Here is a 23,731-nt window from a genome sequence, read left to right as displayed (position 1 = left end):
AAAATAAGAATCAAAATGACATTGCAGTCTGTTAGGGAGCACAGCGGAGTGGTCTTCCTTGTGTTTATTTATCCTGAATCCTGAATCCTGACCTGTAATATAAGAGGTTGTTGTGTAACATCTTGACACATTGAAACCTGAGTTTGTGTGTTTGACTCAATCAAATCAAATGTCTTTATAAAGCCCTATATCATAAATGAACAGAGGGCTATAATTGGACTTCAATTTTGAGCACGAATTGTATGTTTAATTTAATGTATTTAGCCTAAACTCTTTGGAAATCTGTATATTTCCAAAAGTGTGGTAGACCAGAACAACTCAAGTAAATGTCCTGCATTAAATCTTTACTTAAAAGTAATTAAAAAAGACTTGATTAAGACACTCATTCTGCAAAAGGGCCCATTTTCAGAATAGCATATTGTGTGCAAGTAGCTTAACACTGAACACAGGAAGTTGACCTGCACACTGTTTGTTTTAAACCCCCCCGCCTCCCTGCCTCCACCTCTTATCGTAAAACATCAAAACTTTAGCAGACACTTTGTCAGTTATGAAGCCGGATTAACAAGCGTTGTGAATTATTTCATCGAAGACGTGAGGGAGAAATATAGAAAGGACCCAACAGGTTTTTACACGAGCCGTCTCCGAGGCTTTTAGAGGAATAATGTCTGCAGATACGACAGGTTGATCATTAACTTCACACACAGTTGGATCAATGCAGGCCGGACAAACACACACTTCACAAACTCAGGTTGAACATTTTTGGAGCCACATTCATTCGTTAAGGGCAGCCTGGGAGTTACAACATATTAGGTTGTGCAAACTAACTCAGTAATACAAGAATTATACAGAAATAGTGTGAATGTCACTGTGATGGATGTTGTCACCCCCCTGCATTTATTTTACAAACCATATTACATTACTCCACACTTCTGAAGGAGGACAACAGCTTTAAACATGTGAGGTTGTGTCTCTGACCTGAGCTGTAGCATTGGAGTGGTTTAAGACAAAAATAGATGCTTCTTTCCCTTTTAAAGTAAAAGCAAGAGCTCTGTGAGGCTGACAGTGTTTCTGAGCTTAATGCTAACACTGACATCATGCTGACGTTCTGCAGGTAAAATGATAAATATGTGCACCATCATAGCATCTTAGCTTCTAACGATAATTCTGGAGCTATATTATTGACATTCAGTTCTTTAATGCTAACACTGGCAACATACTGATTAAGGTTTAATGTTAACTATGTGCACCATCTTAGCATCTTAGCATGCTAACCTATAGCCTGGCTGTTACTGGAGATTAGAAATGTACATTTGGTACTTTAAGAGTGACTTATGAGAGACTGAGAGATTGCAAAATGCTAACGCTAACAGCGACAACATGCTGATGTTTTGCAGGTAAAATGTTAACTATGTGCACCATCATAGCATCTTAGCATGCTAACAATAATGCTGGAGCTTTGTGATTGGCATTCAGTTCTTAAAACATATACAGGAGTTAGTTTTTATTTAAAAAAATAAACACTTAACAATAACCACAGGGGCACTCAGAGTTCGTATTATGCTAATGCTAACACTGACAACAAGCTGATGTTTCGCAGCATAATGTTGACCATGAGCACCACCTTTGCATCTTAGCATGCTAACCTTTAGCCTGACGGCTACTGGAGTCTGGAAATGTAAATGTTGTTCTTTAAGAGTGACTTATGAGAGACTCAGAGATGACTAAATGCTATACCTAACACTGACAATATGCGGATGTTTTGCAGGTAAAATGTTAACCATGTGCTATATCTTAGCATGCTAACGTATAGCCTGATTGTTGCCGGGGTTTAGAGATTCAAATTAGGAACTGGGCCAAAGTTAGTTTAATATTCAAAATAAACACTTAACAATAACCACAGGGGCCCTCGAGATCGCACAAATGCTAATGCTAACACTGACAACATGCAGATGTTTTGCAGGTACAATTTTAACCATATGCTATATCTTAGCATGCTAACTTTTAGCCTCACTGATACTGGAGTTTTGAAATAGAAATGTGTTACTTTAAGAGTTGGCCAAAGTGAATTAGTTAATATAGTATAATCTCAATGTGTGAAACGTAGACACAGTTCCTCACTGCAGGTTTAACCATAGTACGAAATATTTCCAATTTAGATGACGGAAGCCAGGAATTTAGGGATGGATAGCTAGCTAATTAGATGAGCAGCTAATGTAAGCTAGTTTAAAAGGTAGATAGATAACACACTTTCACATAATTACATAAAGTGAATAACCTAAATAAATGAATTACAAGACAGTGTCCAAAAAACAAAATCAAAGGTGTAAGGTTTTGCAATACCTGTGAATATATACAAATATGTTATAGTAGGAATTATGTTTTTCCTTGCAATCAAACACCCGAAATGTCTTATCCAGAAATAACATGTTTAGCTTTTGTGACACAACAGTGGTTGCTGAGGTATTTCAGTCCGGACCAAAGTGATAATTCGACTCATATTACCATCTATAAAGTGGTTTACAACAAGGTTAAAAACATCAAAATGTTTCACTGAGGAACTGCGTCAAGAATGATGCAGAACATATAGAGAAATGTAACTTGTAGACACATTTTAAAGGCATAAAGGAGTGGGATTCTCATGAACAAAAGGCACAGATTGGCGTGGAGGTTTGAGCAGATTCTCGGTTTCCTCGCTGCCTCGCTGAGAGTCTCTGTTTGCTCACGAAAGCAATCAGCCCGTTATGAATAATAATGACCTTTTTCTGAGGGAAGGCTGCATGCCGAGCGACTCGAGGTCACAGCTTAGCCAGCGGTGCCGTGTTTGGACAAGGAGCGTTTACCACACACATGCATACATATGAGGGATGTGCTAACTTAAGCTTTGCATGCACTATTATTCCTGCAGTCCTGATCAAAACCCTGCAAGACATGGAAGCAGGGCGTCTTTTAACACATTACTCAGACAATAGCCATGTGTGTATCTGCATTGCAGTATTAACAAATTAGGGTGATTAGTTTGAGTTTGCATCTGTAAGTAAAGGGTAAACAAAGATCCTAATGTGCTTTTAAATAATATCCTTTTCACTTGTTTCCATCTATGGGTTTCATATTATTATTAACCACAGCTTGGTAGGTCTGATTATCCGTGCTTTTGGCCCTCAAAGCAATTTAAAAGTTCATCCACATCCATTTTAAGCTGGCAGTTCTCTTAACATCGCAACAGTACATTCAGGATGCTGTCAATTAACCCATCTAATGAATTACAGGCTCAATATAACTACATCTTTTGGTTTAGACTGACCAAACTGGAGCAAACAAACAAACGACTCAAGTCAAGAGGGCGAACAGAGCCTCTTCGTTTTCTTAGTTACTTCTGACTTTACTCCTGTCTCATGCTCTCTGTCCTCTGCACAGGAAAGGACATTTAAAGAGTCCTCTCCTGCTGATGTTCAGGTGTATATCAGTATGTAGAGTCTCTACTTTAAAGAGTCCTCTCCTGCTGATGTTCAGGTGTATATCAGTATGTAGCGTCTCTACTTTAAAGAGTCCTCTCCTGCTGATGTTCAGGTGTATATCAGTATGTAGTGTCTCTACTTTAAAGAGTCCTCTCCTGCTGATGTTCAGGTGTATATCAGTATGTAGTGTCTCTACTTTAAAGAGTCCTCTCCTGCTGATGTTCAGGTGTATATCAGTATGTAGTGTCTCTACTTTAAAGAGTCCTCTCCTGCTGATGTTCAGGTGTATATCAGTATGTAGTGTCTCTACTTTAAAGAGTCCTCTCCTGCTGATGTTCAGGTGTATATCAGTATGTAGAGTCTCTACTTTAAAGAGTCCTCTCCTGCTGATGTTCAGGTGTATATCAGTATGTAGAGTCTCTACTTTAAAGAGTCCTCTCCTGCTGATGTTCAGGTGTATATCAGTATGTAGAGTCTCTACTTTAAAGAGTCCTCTCCTGCTGATGTTCAGGTGTATATCAGTATGTAGTGTCTCTACTTTAAAGAGTCCTCTCCTGCTGATGTTCAGGTGTATATCAGTATGTAGAGTCTCTACTTTAAAGAGTCCTCTCCTGCTGATGTTCAGGTGTATATCAGTATGTAGAGTCTCTACTTTAAAGAGTCCTCTCCTGCTGATGTTCAGGTGTATATCAGTATGTAGTGTCTCTACTTTAAAGAGTCCTCTCCTGCTGATGTTCAGGTGTATATCAGTATGTAGAGTCTCTACTTTAAAGAGTCCTCTCCTGCTGATGTTCAGGTGTATATCAGTATGTAGAGTCTCTACTTTAAAGAGTCCTCTCCTGCTGATGTTCAGGTGTATATCAGTATGTAGCGTCTCTACTTTAAAGATAGTCTATCTAACACACTACAGGAAAGGGATTAATAACTTTAAAGATTTGGATTTGCAGTGGTTTGAAATGTGAGCTGTGAGACTGATGACATGAAAGTAAGGTTGCCAGCCGTAAAAAACAGAGAGCTGAAAGAGGCTAAACTGCTCAGAGCTGAAGGAGTAAAAACACTCCATTGTTCTTTGCATTATGAGCTGAAACTGATATCCTTTGTTGCTTTTCAAATATAACTAGTTATATCGTAGCAAATGTATTAATTTAGGGGCACTTTTGAGAGCAATAACAACATAAAAAGTGTAATTTAACGTATAATTTGTGATTTCTGTAGCGTGTGTTTGTCTCTTGGCCTCCCTGCTCTGCTCCCTCTCCTGCTGCTGTCACACTGTGTACACTGAGTAAACCTCCACATGCCGATGACCATCTTCCCCATATTTGCGCTCGGCTTTATCGAGCTCTCGATTTGTTTTTTCCGGGAACAAACTCACCCAGGAAAGGGGAAAGAAAATGCTGCTGACGTGGTTTTAAAAAAAAAAGAGTAGACATGTCACGTTTTGAAAGGATTTTTATTTGGTTTATTTAAGGATGTCTGTGGGAGGTCGAGGTGAGAGGTCATGTGACCCGGACAGGAATCAGATATAGCAGGATGCAGGGAAACGGAATAAAAAGGAGCAAACATCGCGGTCACCTTGCTGTATACCTCTATATTCCAATGTCAAACTACTTAAGATCTGTCTCAACATTTAAAATGAGCTTTAGTTGTATTATTGATGCATATCCATCTAAAAAACTGGAGCATTTTGCATTAAAAGGTTAAAATAGTGTGTTATTTTGTACCTAGTATCCTTAATGTTGTTATCTGGTCTCCTGTAATGACGCTGTATTGTAGTGAGCGAGAAGCTGCCAGAAATGGACTTTTAATCCAGTTTTAAGACACATTTTTCCAATAGATTCTGGTGGATTTTAACTTTATAATTTAACCAAATAAATGATTACAGTCGTTGGACTTCTGGAAACACAGATTTCTTATATGAAACTGAGTTATTCTAGGAATGTATTGGTTTAAAGTGACAGTTACTAAGTACATTCACTTAATTAATGTACAATTTTAAGTTCATTTACTTGAATTTAAATTTTCATTTCTAATCTTATACTCTAATAAATCTCAGAAAGAAAATATTGGACTTTTTACTGGACTATATTTATTGTAAATATTCATTATTTCAAGTTACTTTGTGATTAATTAGCACGTACTCATCATTTTTAGATATCAGGTCAGTTTTTAGCGATATTAGGAAATATTCTTTAGATACTAAGTCATTTGTTCAAAATACTTAGTGATCATTTTGTAGAAGTTTAACATTTTTTGCAGATATAAGGTCCTTATTCTGAGATAGTAATCACTGTTTTGTAAAGGTTTCTCATTATTATGATATATTTAGTGATTTTATCAAGAAGGCTTCCTATTACTGCGAACTACTGAGTCATTATTTGGATAAGTTTGATTTCAGCCTTGCCCTTCACAGTCCAACATCAATCGACCCCTCGTCTCCAGGAAGTGTTGCTGTGTGTGTGTGTGTGTGTGTGTGTGTGTGTGTGTGTGTGTGTGTGTGTGTGTGTGTGTGTGTGTGTGTGTGTGTGTGTGTGTGTGTGTGTGTGCCACCTGTGTTTGCTCAGCAGCTTTCCCTGGGTGAGCGGCAGCAGCAGATAACACCAAGGCTGAGTGTGTCTGCAGGGTTTTTTTTATACAGTTAATCATCGTCTGTGCTCTGCTTTGTTCTGCGGCTCAGTTTTGGACGACGAGGATCTGCAGGGTTTTCTGTCGGCTTCTCGAGGCCACGAGTCAAACACCACAAGCTTTCATGTCTCACTCTGGTTTCATGTGTACTGGGATTTTCATCTGACTCAAGTATGAAAGTCCATTTCAGCCAATGAGACAAAAGATCCTGTGATTATAAAAAATGACTTTATACTTAATAAATCTTACAACTGTTTGTTACAAAGTCGTTATATTGAGATACTAAGTCATTATTTTGGATACTAAGTCATTATTTCTCAAAATTAAATAGTTAAGAGGCTTTCATGTCTGACTGGTTTCATGTGTCTGGGATTTTCATCTGACTCTCAGTATTAAAGTCCTTTTCCGTGAATGAGACGAAGAATACTGTAGGTGATTATTATTAGAAACATTCTAAAAAAGTGATTTAGAAGCTCAAAATAATTAACTTTATAGTTAATAAATCTGACAGTTATTTGATACTAAGTCATCACTTCTCAAAATTAAAGAATTAAGAAGCTTTCAGGTCTGACTGGTTTCATGTGTAGTGGGATTTTCATCTGACTCTCAGGTATTAAAGTCCATTTCAGCCAATGATACTGTTGGTGATAATGATGAGAAACTTTATAAACAAGGACTTAGAAGCTCTAAAATGTGATTTGTATGTCAAAATACTGGCTTAGTATCTAAAATCCAGACTTATTATTAGTCTTAGTTATTTTTGGAGACGGTTTCTGATTATCATACTAAGTCTTTATTTGAGATACTAAATTATTATTTTGAGATATGTAGTCATTATTTAGAGAAAGGTTCTTGTTACTTTTAGATATTTAATCATAGTTGTGATAAAGTGTCATCATTTTTGAAACACATGTTGGTAGCAGCTTGAAATTAGCTTAATGAGCGCCATGAGACTCAATCAAAACAGTCAGGGGCGGCGGAACAAACAAAAGAAAAAGCTGAAAGATTGTCTGCAGAGAAGCTGAGACGATCTAAAAGTCAGAAAGAAAGATTCTGGTTTAAAGAATAAAAACATAATCAAACTACAGTGTCACTCGAGCGCAGAACCACCCTATAGCCAATGCTGCATTAATGTATGTGCTCCTCTCATGGTCCCATTTGTTGTTGTTGTTGTTGTTCACCCAACTTTGATGTCCTAATGTGGGAACAAGCCGGACACCACAAGGAAAATGTGTTGTAGGCCTTTAGTGTTGCTCCTTTAAGAAACAAAGACTGAAGGAAACAGATCAAGTTCAGTTTTTGGAGTTGTCTGACTTTAAGATGCGTTTCCCAGCAGCACAAAGACCCTATCTCGTATGCTCTTTGTTATTTGGATCTGCACCAAAAATCAAATGGCTCATCTCTGACCCGTGCTTCCACCTCGCACCAAGTTTCAAGAAAATCAGGTTCTCCGTTATCCATCAACCTGAGCCTAAAACATACTTAGCTTGGCCTAAGTTTTAGAAAATCCAAGGACATATTGATCCCTAACCTCATCTATCTTGTGCCAAGACTATTAAGATCAATGGACTTTTTAAAAGATCTCCTTCTCTGATTGTAAAAATGAGTTTCCAGCTCTAAAGTCAAAGTGAATTTGAGATCTCACAGCAGTGGGACGTCTTTGAACGGCAGATACTTCAAAAAGAAGAAATCGGCTCCATCTTAGATAAACAGCAGTTGTCCATTCATGGAGATGTACAATGACGCTTTCTTAAGGTGAAAAGAGCTTAAGCGTCAATCTGGATGCCTTTCAGACCTCCAGCCGGCCACCCAGAGAGCTCAGGCTCTTTTTTATTTTGGGGTATGGGGATAAAAATTTGGCAGGGGGCAACGGTCAACTACGGCTAAACGTCAGCGTTATTGGCCTGAAAGTCATCCTCTTTCTCTAAGTGTGGAAACACTCGATGGATATTTAGCCGCAGCGCCACGTGCCAAAGGCCTCTACATTAAACCAGCCAAATAAAACAAGTTGGAGCGGGTCACCTGATGGTACAGTTTCCAGAGAAAAGACTTTAAAAGACATGAAACCAGTTATATGTTGTCTGATGGCTGGCGACGCAAACCCGGCACAACAAAAAGGCGGCCGAGACGGCGCCTTGATTCATGGGAACACCTCGCTCTGCTTTGTGGCGGCTCCTCCACTGAGCAAATACTCCAAACTGCTCATTCCCCGCCGGCCCTTTCTCTCATTGTTTGTGCCCTCGCATTTCATTCAGGCTTGTAGGGGGGGAAGATTGCTCTCAGAGCCACTGAGCAAACAGTGGAGAAAAAAGGAGCCTGCCATCTTTACTCTGTTCCCAGGAGAACTTGCCTTTTTTTATTTTTTTATTTGAGCTCCAAGCTGTCGAGCTGAGCCGATGGTTTGATGTCAGAAAGCTGAATTAATTGCTTTAAGCCAGAGGGGCGGGCCACCCATCACCAAACGCTCCCCGAAATGTTTTATGGAGATTATTAAAGCTTTCCCGCTACACAAGGTGTACAAACAGCAGCAGAAAGAGTGTTATATTTACTGCAAGGAAAGATTGTGGATGTTGTGCTTTCTTTCAGTCAACAGATTTTAAGCCGAAGTCACTGCAGGTCGTTACACCGGCTTCCTGTCTGTCAAATAAGGACATTAAAAGCACTAATGGTGGTTTATAGAGCCCTCAATGGTTTATTTTATGCTACACTATGAACCTTTTCTGGAAGATTGAGAAACAGCGTTCAGTTTTCTGTTAACCTCTACCTATTTGTTGAACAGAACTAGAACTCTTTTTATTTTTAATACCTGTTCTATTCTAGTGTAGCTTGTTAAAATTAAGGTATTCAAGAGACATGTGAATAAAAGAATAGTCACAATTGAGGCAGGTGAGCTTAAGAAAACCTGACTTTTAGTTGCTTTTGTGAGTCAAGCTCCAAAAACTCTGGAGCCTACATTTCCCAGAATGCAAAGGTAAAAGAGTCGACAAAGAAAAAACAGCTCAAACTAAATGCATCCCTCGCTAAGATCCAACGGAAATGAAATATATACACCCTGAAGAGCTCCTTATGCATACAGAGACCTTCTCATGGTGCTGCCCTGTTCCTGATCTCCACTTAACTTCCTCCAGCAGGGTCATTGAATGTAAAGCACTCTGATAAACACATTGGGGTGTGTATGTGTGTGTGTGTGTGTGTGTGTGTGTGTGTGTGTGTGTGTGTGTGTGTGTGTGTGTGTGTGTGTGTGTGTGTGTGTGTGTGTGTGTTATCAACAGATTAGCATCCCTTTGTTAATGAGGCAGCAAACACACAGCGCTTTATCAAAACTCCTGAACAAAGCATCTGAAAATACTGAAGATAGACCGGCATCCTCTGGAGTCAAATATTAAAGAGGCCCTATTCTGCTTTTAGTGGATTTCCCCTTCCTGTAGCGTCCTCCGACACATCGTACGTGATAGGCTAAGGGCTCTAAGCGGTTTACCAATCACATCAGAGCCGGCCAGCTAACAAATCAGAGCAGACTGGGCCCTGGTTTCAGACAGAGGGTGAAAAGAGGAGCTGCAGCACAGGCAGGATGAGGAAAATAAAGAGCTTTCTGAACATTAAAGCATGGAGACATGTCCCAGGAGAGACACTACATACTGATATACACCTGAACATCAGCAGGAGAGGACTCTTTAAAGTAGAGACACTACATACTGATATACACCTGAACATCAGCAGGAGAGGACTCTTTAAAGTAGAGACACTACATACTGATATACACCTGAACATCAGCAGGAGAGGACTCTTTAAAGTAGAGACTCTACATACTGATATACACCTGAACATCAGCAGGAGAGGACTCTTTAAAGTAGAGACTCTACATACTGATATACACCTGAACATCAGCAGGAGAGGACTCTTTAAAGTAGAGACAATACATACTGATATACACCTGAACATCAGCAGGAGATGACTCTTTAAAGTAGAGACTCTACATACTGATATACACCTGAACATCAGCAGGAGAGGACTCTTTAAAGTAGAGACGCTACATACTGATATACACCTGAACATCAGCAGGAGAGGACTCTTTAAAGTAGAGACACTACATACTGATATACACCTGAACATCAGCAGGAGAGGACTCTTTAAAATAGAGACTCTACATACTGATATACACCTGAACATCAGCAGGAGAGGACTCTTTAAAGTAGAGACACTACATACTGATATACACCTGAACATCAGCAGGGGAGGACTCTTTAAAGTAGAGACTACATACTGATATACACCTGAACATCAGCAGGAGAGGACTCTTTAAAGTAGAGACACTACATACTGATATACACCTGAACATCAGCAGGGGAGGACTCTTTAAAGTAGAGACTCTACATACTGATATACACCTGAACATCAGCAGGAGAGGACTCTTTAAAGTAGAGACACTACATACTGATATACACCTGAACATCAGCAGGAGAGGACTCTTTAAAGTAGAGACTCTACATACTGATATACACCTGAACATCAGCAGGAGAGGACTCTTTAAAGATCATATCAGAGGGTGAAACTCACTTAGGCGGATAAAGGAAGTTCATGAAGACAATACTTCATGTCTGCTCTTACCTTTTCGGGTTTAACCCTGAAAATCTTTTAGTCTTCACAGGATCAACCAGAAAAAAGTCTATCCAGCTGTCTCCTGCAGGAAACCAGCTGTTTTCTGCACGTTGTCCCTGAAGAAAGAAAAAAGGCAGGTTTCATTATAGAGTTTATTTTAAACTTCAAACGGAGAAGGAACTTTATCAGAAGAGTAGCTTAGCCCGAAGGTGAATGCTAACCTTAGCATGCTAACCTATGACGCTAACGGGATACTTTAGTCATCTGAAATGCAGTTTAAAAATCATAATTAACTTAAATATAAATTTGAGATACTTAACTTCACAATAAATGCTTTTTTTGTGCTGATTATAATTCACCAAAGCAATGTTTTGCATAGCTGATAGAGTAGGTTTGAGAGTAGGACTCCAAATGGTGCCTTTTTCATGGATAAACTGCTTTCACCGACAAAAACAACCCATTTTAAATATAGTTGGTGGTGAATTTCACATAGTGTGATATCAGCACCTTCTTCCATGACCTACAACATTTAAAACTACTAATTATTAAAAACACAAACCTACATTTAACAGGTTTATTTTGAAACATCAGCAGACTTTTAGTTAGCTTCCTGCGTTAGCATGTTCTGTTAGCATCGTGCTGCTGTTTGCCGCAGACACACAACGTGAGGGAAGAAGCAGTGAGGATTTCCAGATGAGCAGCGACTCACTGAGCCACAACAAACACACACACACACACACACACACACACACACACACACACACACACACACACACACACACACACACACACACACACACACACACACACACACACACACACACACACACACACACACACACACACACGATGGAAATTACAAACATGTCACTAAAAGTTAATAATGCATCACATCATCTTTCTAATTAAAGTCCTCTTCAGATGTTTTGCGGAGTAATTGAATGGGAACTGTTTGTTTAGAAGAGATGCTCGTCTGTATTCCAGTGATGGTGGATCTAGAGAGGAGAATAAGAACTTGAAAGATAAAAGCCCTGCGAGCGTTTTGTGAAATGTGAGAGAACATCAGGGTCATAATTACCCTTGTGAACAAACCTTCATTATGAAACAAACAAACAAGATATGTTGTATTTTAAGTGTTGTTTTATTTTGCTGTGTATGTTTGCCTCATATGATCCAACTACGCCCCTAAGATGTTAAGACATTGCACAGTAATACTTTATTGCTCATAAAATATGTGAATCACTTTGGGAGTGACTCTGGGTAACAGTTCAGTCAGACTTTAACCAGAAGAGACTCTCATTCTCTCTCTTGTGTTTACCATATTGAAAAGCTTCATTGAGTTTCATCAAGCTGAGAGCAGACGAGTGGCTCCACCTGCAGGCAGACATACAGAAGCACACTTTCACTGAGGGGACAACGCCAATGAAATATAAAGTAATCATGAGGTTTAAATGTTCCAGGGGCAGTGGGCACCACAACATTGCCCCCACAAGATTGTAGTTTTAGGTTGAAATAAATTTGCTTTGCTTTTTGGGAAATACTCATATCATTAAGGATCTTTAATGTAATAAAACTGTACATTTGAGCAATATTTGGACTTATATTAATACCTACTTTATGTATGGTAACATATTTCAATTATTGATGAATATTGTAGCACGATGTACACATTTATACTTTAACTTCTCTAAGTTTATTTTATTTAATGTTTTGTATTATTTAACTATTTTTTATTTTATAATTGTTGTCTTATTTTTTTATTGTATTTGATATTTAATACATCCTAATTGTTTTAATTTTCTTATTATATTTTTGTTTTACAAGGACAAACAGAAGGAACTAGGAAAGGAAACGAGGAAGCATCTCCCTCATTCTGCATTCAGCAGCGTGACGCCTCTGTCTGCTCTCCAAATGGGAATCTGGGAGAGAAATCCCTTTAAGTCTGAAACCCTGAGACGTGCAACGGCTCGTTAGACGACCAGCTGCTGTGTCACACATCCAAAACCAGGTCTTAATGTTGGGAAGCCTGCGTGTCGATTCCCTGCCAGAGAGAGTAAAGCTATGTAAAGCCACCATAAGTCTCCATGACCAGATGTGCAGAACCAGAGGAACCACAGATAATGGAGGTGACCTCAGCAGCACTGAAGTCACCTGGGATAAAGGAAGAAAAATCAAGGGTTCAAGAGACTGTTGATCCAGAAAGCATGTTCGAAAAGAGCTGCTCAAAATAAATGCATTTCTATTATTATCAGAGTCAGGCTTATGCAAACTACATACTCAGGAATTTGTTTTTGTTCTATTAACTTGTGCAGGTTGATGGACGTCGTCACGCGAGTCAGTTTTTTTAATTAAAAGGGGAAAAAGTCAATTTGAAAAAAGTGATTTGCATATTCATGCTTTCAGGGTTTTGGTGCATGTAAATGGTCTGAAAGGCTAAAATCCCTGTGTTTCCTCCAGTGGGAGTTTCTCTCCTCCACCCTGCCTGAAACGCCTCCATTGGACTCCTTTGTTTACTTGTTGAACATAGTGACATCACCAGTACGTGCAGAGGATGTTTGAGGGAAGAGAGGGCCCAAATGCATGAAATGGCCTGGCCGGTTTGGACAATTCTGGAGTGGTTTTGGGGGTTCTTGAGGATGCTGAATCTATTTATGATCTGATTTCCAGGATCACAAATGGTAGTTTTAACAAGAGAAATGTCCATAGTTGCATACCTGGAGAACTAGTTTTTTATACATTTTGGGTCAATTTGGAAGAATTATGGGACTGTGGACCAGACGGGTTATTTATATGAAAGGAAATTGTCCTCAGTAGCGGCAATACTTTTCATCGTGTGCTCTCTATAATCAATCTTTGCAACACTGCTCATGGTAGTCAAAATCAGCCCAGGGAGGGTCAAAAAATATGGCCACTATTCTGGTCGACTACCCAAATTCCTACACTGACTTCTTACCTGAAGGCATCATTGTTAAAGCAATAGCGCCCCCTTTTGGATATCTTCTGTATGACATTCTCCCGCCCTATATGGATCATTTAAATCTCACCTGTCTTTTTAAACACACTATTTGAAGGTGGTGTAATATATTTTTACTGGTCTGTGAATAAAAAGGTTCTCGATGTTAGAAAAAATAATAATAATATGATAGAATATGTTGAGAAATTATAAAATTAAATTGACCAATAAATACATTTGATTTCATAATTGTTGTTATAATATATTTCACACAGTTTCCTTAAAAGATTGTAAGTAAATTAATTAAATTATACTGAAAATAGAGCAGAAAATCCTTACCTGCAGTTCCTTGGTCTGACAGCAGGGGGCGGTCTAAGATCAGGGTTGATCCAATCATATTCAACGTGTTTTAAAAAAGGTTTTGTTATGTGATCTGCTCTTCCTCTAAGTGTTGCATGCACCTAAACAAACCAAATGTAAATATTAGAAATATTATTAAATTATAACTATTAGTATTTCTATTTAAGTAATATTGTTTATTTTACTATTTGTATTCTGTAATTAAATTTAGTATTTTTTTTCCTATTTAAAATATTTTGTAACATTTCTTTTTTATTTTATTAGATTCTGCTTTTTATTTTTTAATTCATTTCTAATTTGATTACTTATTTTTATTTTATGTGACGCAACTCGTTTTGTAAAAATTAAGGTATTTAAACATTTATATTTAATTATTGCTACTTTAGAATAAATCAACTCTGGTTAGCTGTGTGTGTGTGTGGGGGGGGGGGGGGTCTCACACACACACACACTGCTGGGAAATACATGTGAGGCTGGTGGGAGTTGTCATGGCATTCACACTTTTGCCTTCAATAGACTGTGTGTGTGTGTGTGTGTGTGTGTGTGTGTGTGTGTGTGTGTGTGTGTGTGTGTGTGTGTGTGTGTGTGTGTGTGTGTGTGTGTCTGTGTCTGTGTGTCAGTGAGCCCATTATAAAGTGTTCAGGGGGAATAAATGGGATACATGTGGAGGCTGTGCAGTCTTTGTTCCCTTTGGCTCGACGTGTGTTTGTTTACAGAGTTCGACCACCCAGCAGGATGGACACACACACAGACACACAGACACACAGACACACAGACACACACAGACACACACACACACACACACACACACACACACACACACACACACACACACACACACACACACACACACACACACACACACACACACACACACACACACACACACACACACACACACACACAAACACCATGCTTTAAAACATTTTTGGGAAAGGCTTTTGAGTTTCTTCACTGATTTTGCCCTTTACTCTCATATTTACCATTTAAGCATTATTTTTTTATTAAAACATGAGAACATTTGTGGGTGTAGTGACATTTTCCCATCCAGTTTGAATTATTTTCAGTCAATATACCACAAAAGAAGAAGGCTGACCAGTGTGTTTGAATCAGAAACCTGTTTAAATATCTGGTCTTCACTGAAAACAGCACATTGTTGGTATTTGTAAATGAAAGTGGTTAAATAACAGACTAGAAACCTCTAAAAAGTTTAGTTTTTTGCTTGTTGTTGAGCTTGCAGCTGATTTTGGCAGATAAACAACACATAAATCACATAAAATGGTGAAACATGTGAGCATTGATCTTTTTCTATCTCACTCCTGCAGTGATGCTGTTTAATAAACGTTATAGGAGCTTTAATTACAAAAGAATAAAAACATGAATATTATTTATATATTTAGCCAGTTGTTTATTAAGTGACAGAATAAAAAACCTTTCAAATTGTTAATTTTTTCCAAGCTAGGCTAGCAGTTTCCCCCTGTTTCCATTCATTGTGCTAAGCTAGGCTAACCAATCCTCCTTAATGGGACGTTTTTTAAACAGTCTCCTTTGCATGAATGTGATAGACATTACTCAACTGCTTCCTTTATTGTTTACACCTGTGCTTCAAATAAGTATTTATAAGAACAAGTGTACTCATCATATATGAATAAAGATGTTGATTAGTTGCACTCGATGATAAACATGTGTGTGTTTGAGTGTCAGTGAGTCCATCAGTTGGTGTGTGAACAGTGTGTTTCCCTTAATCCTCTCAACACACACTCATCTTACATTTAGGGATGTCTCAGTGCAGTTTTGAATGGTGTTCGAATGTTTAAGAAAAGGTGAATACACAGAGCTGTAGAAAACACTGAGGACATTTACCCATTATTCATTTTAATGTCAATTTGGGATTATTTATAGGTAACTTTCCCTGTTTGAGCAAATTTACGCCCATAAAATAACAAAGAAACAAAGAAACGTCAGCCTTTCCTCTCTGGTGTTTTAGTCATGCAGTGTGGGGTTTTAAAAACACCTCAAGGAGCTTAACATGAAAACATGTGTAGTAAAAGTAACTTGAATTTAGTTAATTAGGGGACTCTGTTGGTGAAAATGTGTCTATTTTTATTTGACTGAATTTCATGTTTTTAAGGTTTTAATTTTATACATTTTTGTGCAATTTTACTTTTGGGATTTTGCTTTCAATATATTTTTACTGGTTACAATGGAGAGGTTTTAAAAGTGTTATAGATTTGTATTATTAAGTCTATTTCGGTCACGATGCCTGTGCTGAATACTGCAGAAATGAAACCCACCGTATATTAATGCGTAGTTACATTTACTCCACTTTAGTACACGCTTTTTTCTGTAGTTTAGGACACATCTAAACAAACCGGAAGTGGATCAGGGACTAATAAATGTAAATGAGTCTCCTCTCTGCTCCTAATCCTCCATCATTAAAACATTTCTCCTCCCCGAAGATCATCTCTCTTAATCCAGGGTTTCTATTTCACACCCTCAAACACTTGACCCACACACACACACACACACACACACACACACACACACACACACACACACACACACACACACACACACACACACACACACACACACACACACACACACACACACACACACACACACACACACACACACACACACACACACACACACACACACACACACACACACACACACACACACACACACACACACACACAGTTTAAAGCTTGGAGCTCAGCCTCTGTAATGTCTTCCTCCATGTGTTTCTCCAGCTGAGTCCTCTCCGGTTCACCGGACCCTCATGGACCCTCTCAGTCCGCTTTATGCTCCTCTTTAACGGGCTGCAGAGACTGATCCACACCGCAGGATTAAAACCTGGAACGTTCCCACCCTGTTTTTCATTCCTTGCGTGCGTAATGTCTTTTGGCACAAAAACTGGTTTCTCCGTGCGGGATATCCTGAATCTGCCGGACCGAACCGGGAGATACGGATCTGGTACCGAGGAGGCAGAGGAGGAGGAACCGGAGGAGGAACCGGTGGAGATGCCCAGGATGGAAACCGGGCAGAAATTAGGATTTAGCAGCAGGTGGAGCCGAGGATCCGGTAACCTGCACGTCTCATGTAAGAGAACGTATTGTTCTTTAAATTAATATTAAAAATCAAGAATATTTAGGTCTGTTTTTATCTGGTTCATCAATTTATATTAAGAATAAATCTCATGTCAGTCTCCAAACCCTCAAATCGTCACGCTTTCGATCGTGCGTAATTTACAAATCAATACTTAAGTGTACTAAAAATCTATAGAATGCCGACTTCATATATTTTATTAACAGATCCTGAGTTTTACTATTAAAATTATTATAAAAAATGACATTTGATGACCATTTAATCATAATTTCTGCGCAGACAGCCTCACACATCCGTGCGTAACTGGAGACTTTGTCTCTTTTACGCATTAAATCACTGACTCTGTATACATGTAGAGTGTGGAGCTTTTTGCATGAAGTTAAAAGTTGTTGCTGATGGTTAGTTTTTGCAAGATCGGAGCAGTTCAGACTGATGTTGAACTTAAATGTGTGGTATTGGGAATGGAGATCAGCCTGAGCAGCTTCATTTCAGGGTAACAATATTTATAGCCTTTGAAAGGAAATGAACCTCTGATGAAGAACACTTTGTTTTATATCTTAAATTAGCATGCACGTGGATATTTAGTGTTGTTTTTGGAGGACTTGTATTGGAAGTTAAGTTTGTTTTAGAACAGCCAGAGGACAGAGTAATCAGAATTCCCTGTCTCCCTGCAGTGCACGGTTTTTCCTTAGAGACCCGAACCGAGCCTAAATCCCCGGATCTCTCCACGGACGAGTCCCCGGACGTGGAGCGGCATGCAGCGAGCGGCGGCGCGTCTCAGAAGGGTCGCGGCAGGAAGCGGCGCGTTCTCTTCTCCAAAGCGCAGACCTTCGAGCTGGAGCGGCGCTTCCGGCAGCAGCGCTACCTGTCCGCGCCGGAGAGAGAGCACCTGGCCGGGCTGATCCACCTCACCCCTAACCAGGTGATTAGACAGGGTATATTTTTTATGATTATTATTTCATTTCTTTATTTTAATTGTATTTGTTTTATTTTGGAACTAAATAATTCAACATTTCTTATGAATTAATAAGTTTTTGTATTTCTTTATTTTAATATTTTTTAAACATTTATCTTTTTATTATTTTTAATTTCTTAGTTTTTTAATTGGTTTTATTTTTACATCTTTGATTGATGTGTATTTATTATCAACCTCCTCTGCAGGTGAAGATCTGGTTCCAGAACCACCGCTACAAGATGAAGCGCGCGGAGCACCTGGAGCCTCTGCTGCCGCCTCGCCGCGTCTCCATCCCGCTGCTGGTGCGGGACGGGAAGCCCTGTGAGCGGATCTCAGACCTGCAGATGAAGCCCTGGATCTCAGACCTGGAGGTGACGCTCCGGTCCGGCCTCAGCCTGCCTCTTTGCGCCTATTCCCCTCTGCTGCACCCCGGGTACGGTGCCGAGCACCCCGGGGTGCAGCAGCTGGCGCACATGTACCACTGGAGCTGGTGAACAAACTTTTGGGATACGATTCCTGAAACACTAAGAAGTCCATGTAGAAAGTTCCTGTTGGGCCTTATTTATGAATTCATGAAACATCAAATGGTGTTTAGGGTCACAGAAAAGATACTAAACGATTAAAAGCCTGCTAGAAAACAGAGAAAATCCACCTTTTTGAATGGAGTTTGGTTTGGACTGGTTTCCCCCCAAGAAAATCTGTATTTTCAGGAAGGATGAAACAAATCAAAATGTAATTCTGGTTCAGTTTCCAGTTTTCCTTCCAATTTAAATACCTTAGTTTCAGAGTGTTCTCACAGGCTGGGTTTTTACTTCAGCTCTCAGCTCAGAAAAACATTAATACAATAAAATGGACAATGAAGTCCACTCATGTTCGGCCTTTAAATTATTCTTCCACTAATGTTTAAATGGGAAGAATTGGACTCAATAAAGGATAAACAGCATGTTTCTTTAGTGGCTTTTCCTTGTTTTCCAGCTAGGATGAAAACATTCAATCTGAGTATTAAATATAAATCCCTTTTTGACATCTTCTGGTTCAGTTTTCTTTCTTATTTCCAACTTAAATGACTTTTATAGGAGTGTTTCCCCTTAAAATACTTTTGCTTTTCAGTCTCACACAGATTGGGAAAGGATAAAGAACTTAAATTGAAGTCCTCTCATGTTCCGTCAGATTGGACTTAATAAACGATAGGAACCCAATTACAAAACTGAGAAAATTACATATTTTTGTAATGCAGTTGGGTTTATGCAATGATTGTTTTTCTCCCGAATAATCAGTATTTTCCAGGAAAATAACAAATATCAAAAAGGGATATTCTTTAGACACTTTTAGGCATTTTCTGGTTCAGTCTTCAGTCTTCCTACCATTTCAAATGGCCCTTATCTAAGAGTATTTCCCGTTCTGTCTCGCATAGGACAAGGGTTTTCTTTCCAGCCCTCAACCCAATATCAAAGGGTGAAAACGGACCCAGAAGTCCTCTCTATTAAAACTGTTGATTCCATTGTCTTTAAAGGTCCTCTTAAATGATAAATGCTTCTATGTAAGAGGTGAGGACAGTGTCTCGAAACAAAGCAAAAGTCAACGTTTTACTTGTAAAGGTAAAGCATTTGGAAACCCACTCTTCGTCTGTCTTCGACGAGTCTTCAGTGTTTATTCAGATTGAAATACTCTATTTTAATGGAGAGTTCCCCCTCTCTGTCCACTGGATTTCCATTCTTATCATAAAACTAAAACTCCTTCTTATGTGGACGGACAGAGTGGAGGGGAGGTGGAGGTAAAGATAACATTTTTGGGACTTTTTGTACATTTTGTTGTTGTTGTCGTCGTCGTCACTTTTACCGGGGGGAAAGTTTGCATGTGTTTTATAAATCTATTTATAATGTTGACTTGTTTTGTAATGAACTGCATATTTATAACGGTGAATAAAAGCAGGTGTGACTGGTTTCATTTCGGACTTTATTCTTCACACTTACTGTTATCCTTTATTTCGTGCAGTTTTTCAACGCCTTCGTCTCAAAAAATGGATTCTTGTTTGGGTCGGTTTGGCTTCATAAAACAAGGTTACATTTTCTGTCCTGCTCTGATGATATGTATATTGTGATCCTGCAGAAAAGGTTAATATTGGTCGTTTGAAAGTCTCTGCTTTCACATTGAGGTCATTTCCTGTGAGGACAATTGGAAAGCTAAAATAAAACAAAACAGCTTCTTTCACATAAAGATCCCATAATAACCCCACAATCAGCTCTAAAGATAACCAAATCACAAACAAATAAGTGAGATGCATCAAATGATGTTTCTATAAATGTGTTTATTATCATTGATTTTATTTTCATTGAATTTGAATGATTTTCAGTTTCACATCTTTATTTAAATTCTATATTTATTTCATTTTGAAAAGGAAAAATCATTTAAACCTTTAAAGTTTAAAGAAATAAATAAATAAATAAATAAATATATTTATTTATTTATTTAAACCTTTAAAGTTTAAATAAATAAATAAATAAATATATTTATTTATTTCATGTGTAAAGTTTTACTTTGACTTCTTTATGTTTATAGATCGAAACATCTATTATACCTCTAAAGCTATCTTCAAAAATATATATTGTCGTACAAAATTACAAATATTTTACTTCTTTATGTTTATATACATATTTCATTCTTAATTGAATTTAAATATACATATTTTATGTTAAACTGACGGGCCAAAGAAATGAAAGCCTTTCTGATGCCCTGAAACAGTCTCCTCCCTTAAGCCTTATTTCTACATGTTCTGATTGAGCCCAAAGGACCAAACAGTTGAGGAACTAAAATCTGTTTTTGTTTTCAACACATCGGAATAACTGAGGTCAAATTAAATCTCTGTGGGATGAAGAGGAGGAGGAGGAAGAAGAGACTGTCCCTCCCTGCTGATGTCGGATTTATTCCTGCTTGAACCTGAACCTTTAGTGCGGAAACTTTAATCTGTAACTTCGGTTTTTATTGGAAGAACTGTCTGATCCTCACATCACATTTATACTCGAGTATACTTCCCTGATTTATGAATGAAGCGGAAAACCAGTGACATTAAGCTGCAAAAAATGTCGATAAAAGAAAGAGGAGGCCTCTGATGATGAGCACAAAGAGACACAAAACAAGTGCAGAGAGAAGAGGAAGACTAAAAGGGACAAATGACCCAAAAGAGACTCAACATATGTACAAAGAGAAACAAGGCCCCTAGTGATGGACTGAAAATGACCAGAAAAAGAAACTACAAAAAGATTCCGGAGACACAAAACCAATACAAAGATAATGAAAAGAAAACAAAAATATTGAAGAATGATTAAAGACACAAAGAAGAACCTCAAAAAAGACAACAGGACTTCTAGAAAACAGAAATGACCACATAGCAACTTCAGATCCTCTGACAACATCTCAAAGAGACAGAAAAGAACAATAAGAGGCTTTCAATATGTGCAAACAACTCAAAACCAGCTGCAAAGAGACCAAAATAGACTCTACAAACAGTTGAAAATGAAGAAAAAAGATATAACAGAGACTCAACTTCCAGAGACAGAAAACCACTAAAGAGCAAATACAAAGAGGCTTAAAATAAGTACAAAAGACAGAAAACTACCATAGAAAAAGAGCTACGACGGGGATAATATCCTGTAGATATAATAAAGGTTACACGGAATGAGGATCTGTAACCTTTAGTTGGTTTTATTTACTTTATTCTGAATATCTTCGATGCTCTTTTGGTTTCTATTCCAACATCTGACAGGATTAAAACATCTTACAGATGAATTCATCCACAGAGAGAAAACCAGCTCCTGACTGTGTGAGAAAGACCCCCCTGTGTGTGTGTGTGTGTGTGTGTGTGTGTGTGTGTGTGTGTGTGTGTGTGTGTGTGTGTGTGTGTGTGTGTGTGTGTGTGTGTGTGTGTGTGTGTGTGTGTGGTCTCTGTATTCAGTGGTGTCAGAGGTTAGCTCATACAAAATCAGAGCTGATATCGCCTCACTTCCCCAGCTGATCTCGAACAGGAAGACCCTTTCATTTATATAAACAAGCTTTCTCAAATGATATGTAAATAAGCAAATGAGGCTTTATCTTATTTTATCTATTAAATATGTGCTTTTTTCTTTATATATTTCCAGAACAGGAATCTGAACAGAGGATAAAGACAGGTGAAATTCTCGTTTCATTTTCTTTTACAAATTTAGTCAGAAGTTGTGTTTCGTCTTTCAGCCAGCAGGGGGCAGCAGACGCTCGGTAAAAAATATATGCTTTAGTGTACACACACACACACACACACACACACACACACACACACACACACACACACACACACACACACACACACACACACACACACACACACACACACACACACACACACACACACACACACACACACACTTTAGTAAGTAAAGAGACACTCACCTGAAGAGGAGGAGGAGTTCACGTTGTGTGATGAAGAGGATTTGCAGCCTCAGGTGTTTTGCTTGTATCCCTCCCCCTGTAAACTCAGGTGTCTGGTTCAGCACTATAGGAGTGTGTCGCCCCCTGCAGGCCGTGAGTGGAAACACAGCAGGTGTAAATAAACGAGATGAATAATTACAGATTTATAATCAAATAAAACACACAAACCTGAAGGTGGTGCTGTTGAGCTGCGCACACACACACACACACACACACACACACACACACACACACACACACACACACACACACACACACACACACACACACACACACACACACACACACACACACACACACACACACACACACACACACACACACACACACACACACAAACTATAAATATGTAAAAATAATTATAGGTTAGAGAGGCTCTAATATTCTCATTATCAGGTTCCTGTTGTGTCTCTCCTGGGACATGTCTCCATGCTCTGTGTCTCTCCTGGGACATGTCTCCATGCTCTGTGTCTCTCCTGGGACATGTTTCCATGCTCTGTGTCTGTCCTGGGACATGTCTCCATGCTCTGTGTCTCTCCTGGGACATGTCTCCATGCTCTGTGTCTCTCCTGGGACATGTCTCCATGCTCTGTGTCTGTCCTGGGACATGTCTCCATGCTCTGTGTCTGTCCTGGGACATGTCTCCATGCCTTAATGTTCAAAAAGCTCTTTATTTTTCCTCTGTTGTGATTGGTCCACAGCTCAGAGATGTCCCGCCCCCTTAGCCTATCACGTACAGTGTGTTGTGTTTCAGACTGGTTCATCTGTCCACAGACTCACAAAACTCATCACACTGCTGGTCAAAGGGAGACACAATGAGAGAGACAGACGGGGGACGGAAAGATGGAAAGAAGACAAACAGAAATGTGGGAATACGACAGAAAGAAGTCAGACAGAGAAACTAGAAGACAGAAAGGACAGACAAATGAAAGACAAATGGAGATTTTGGACTCAGGTCTTGAGTTCAGACTTTTCAGTTCGTGGCCGACCCCACAAAGGGGAGTTAGGGGGGGGAAGATTGCCTCAGGAGCCAGGTGGTCTGAATAATACCTCCCCTCATCTCCCCCCATCTCAAGAGGCGTTCAGGGCCCGGCTGCTCGGGGATTAACCTGAAGAGGCTCTGCAGAGGGAACTGAAAGGAAACGATAAAGGGGGGTTACATGGTGTCCCCCCTCCTCACCTTCCTCACCCCTCAGTCAGTGACCTGTTGAAGCC

At 39.1% G+C, this 23,731-nt stretch overlaps 1 protein-coding gene across 1 annotated transcript; it reads left to right on the top strand.

The window, feature by feature from the left end:
* The first annotated feature begins 16,889 nt into the window (after positions 1 to 16,889).
* On the top strand, positions 16,890 to 18,549 carry nkx2.2b (NK2 homeobox 2b). The gene is made up of 3 exons (XM_063902783.1): positions 16,890 to 17,094; positions 17,775 to 18,022; positions 18,262 to 18,549. The coding sequence occupies exons 1-3, from the start codon at positions 16,890 to 16,892 to the stop codon at positions 18,547 to 18,549; spliced, it is 741 nt and encodes a 246-aa protein (XP_063758853.1).
* The last annotated feature ends 5,182 nt before the right edge of the window (positions 18,550 to 23,731 follow it).

Source organism: Eleginops maclovinus, chromosome 15 (genome assembly GCF_036324505.1).
Source record: "Eleginops maclovinus isolate JMC-PN-2008 ecotype Puerto Natales chromosome 15, JC_Emac_rtc_rv5, whole genome shotgun sequence".
Taxonomy (NCBI): Eukaryota; Metazoa; Chordata; class Actinopteri; order Perciformes; family Eleginopidae; genus Eleginops; species Eleginops maclovinus.
This window is presented reverse-complemented; position numbering and strand designations above follow the sequence as displayed.

What these genes read in the sequence shown, in the direction of transcription:
- nkx2.2b (XM_063902783.1), top strand. Translation starts at nt 16,890, where the DNA reads ATGTCTTTTGGCACAAAAACTGGTTTCTCCGTGCGGGATATCCTGAAT. An exon ending in CGGTAACCTGCACGTCTCAT is followed by an intron (nt 17,095 to 17,774) that starts GTAAGAGAACGT and finishes GTCTCCCTGCAG; the next exon opens with TGCACGGTTTTTCCTTAGAG. An exon ending in TCCACCTCACCCCTAACCAG is followed by an intron (nt 18,023 to 18,261) that starts GTGATTAGACAG and finishes CCTCCTCTGCAG; the next exon opens with GTGAAGATCTGGTTCCAGAA.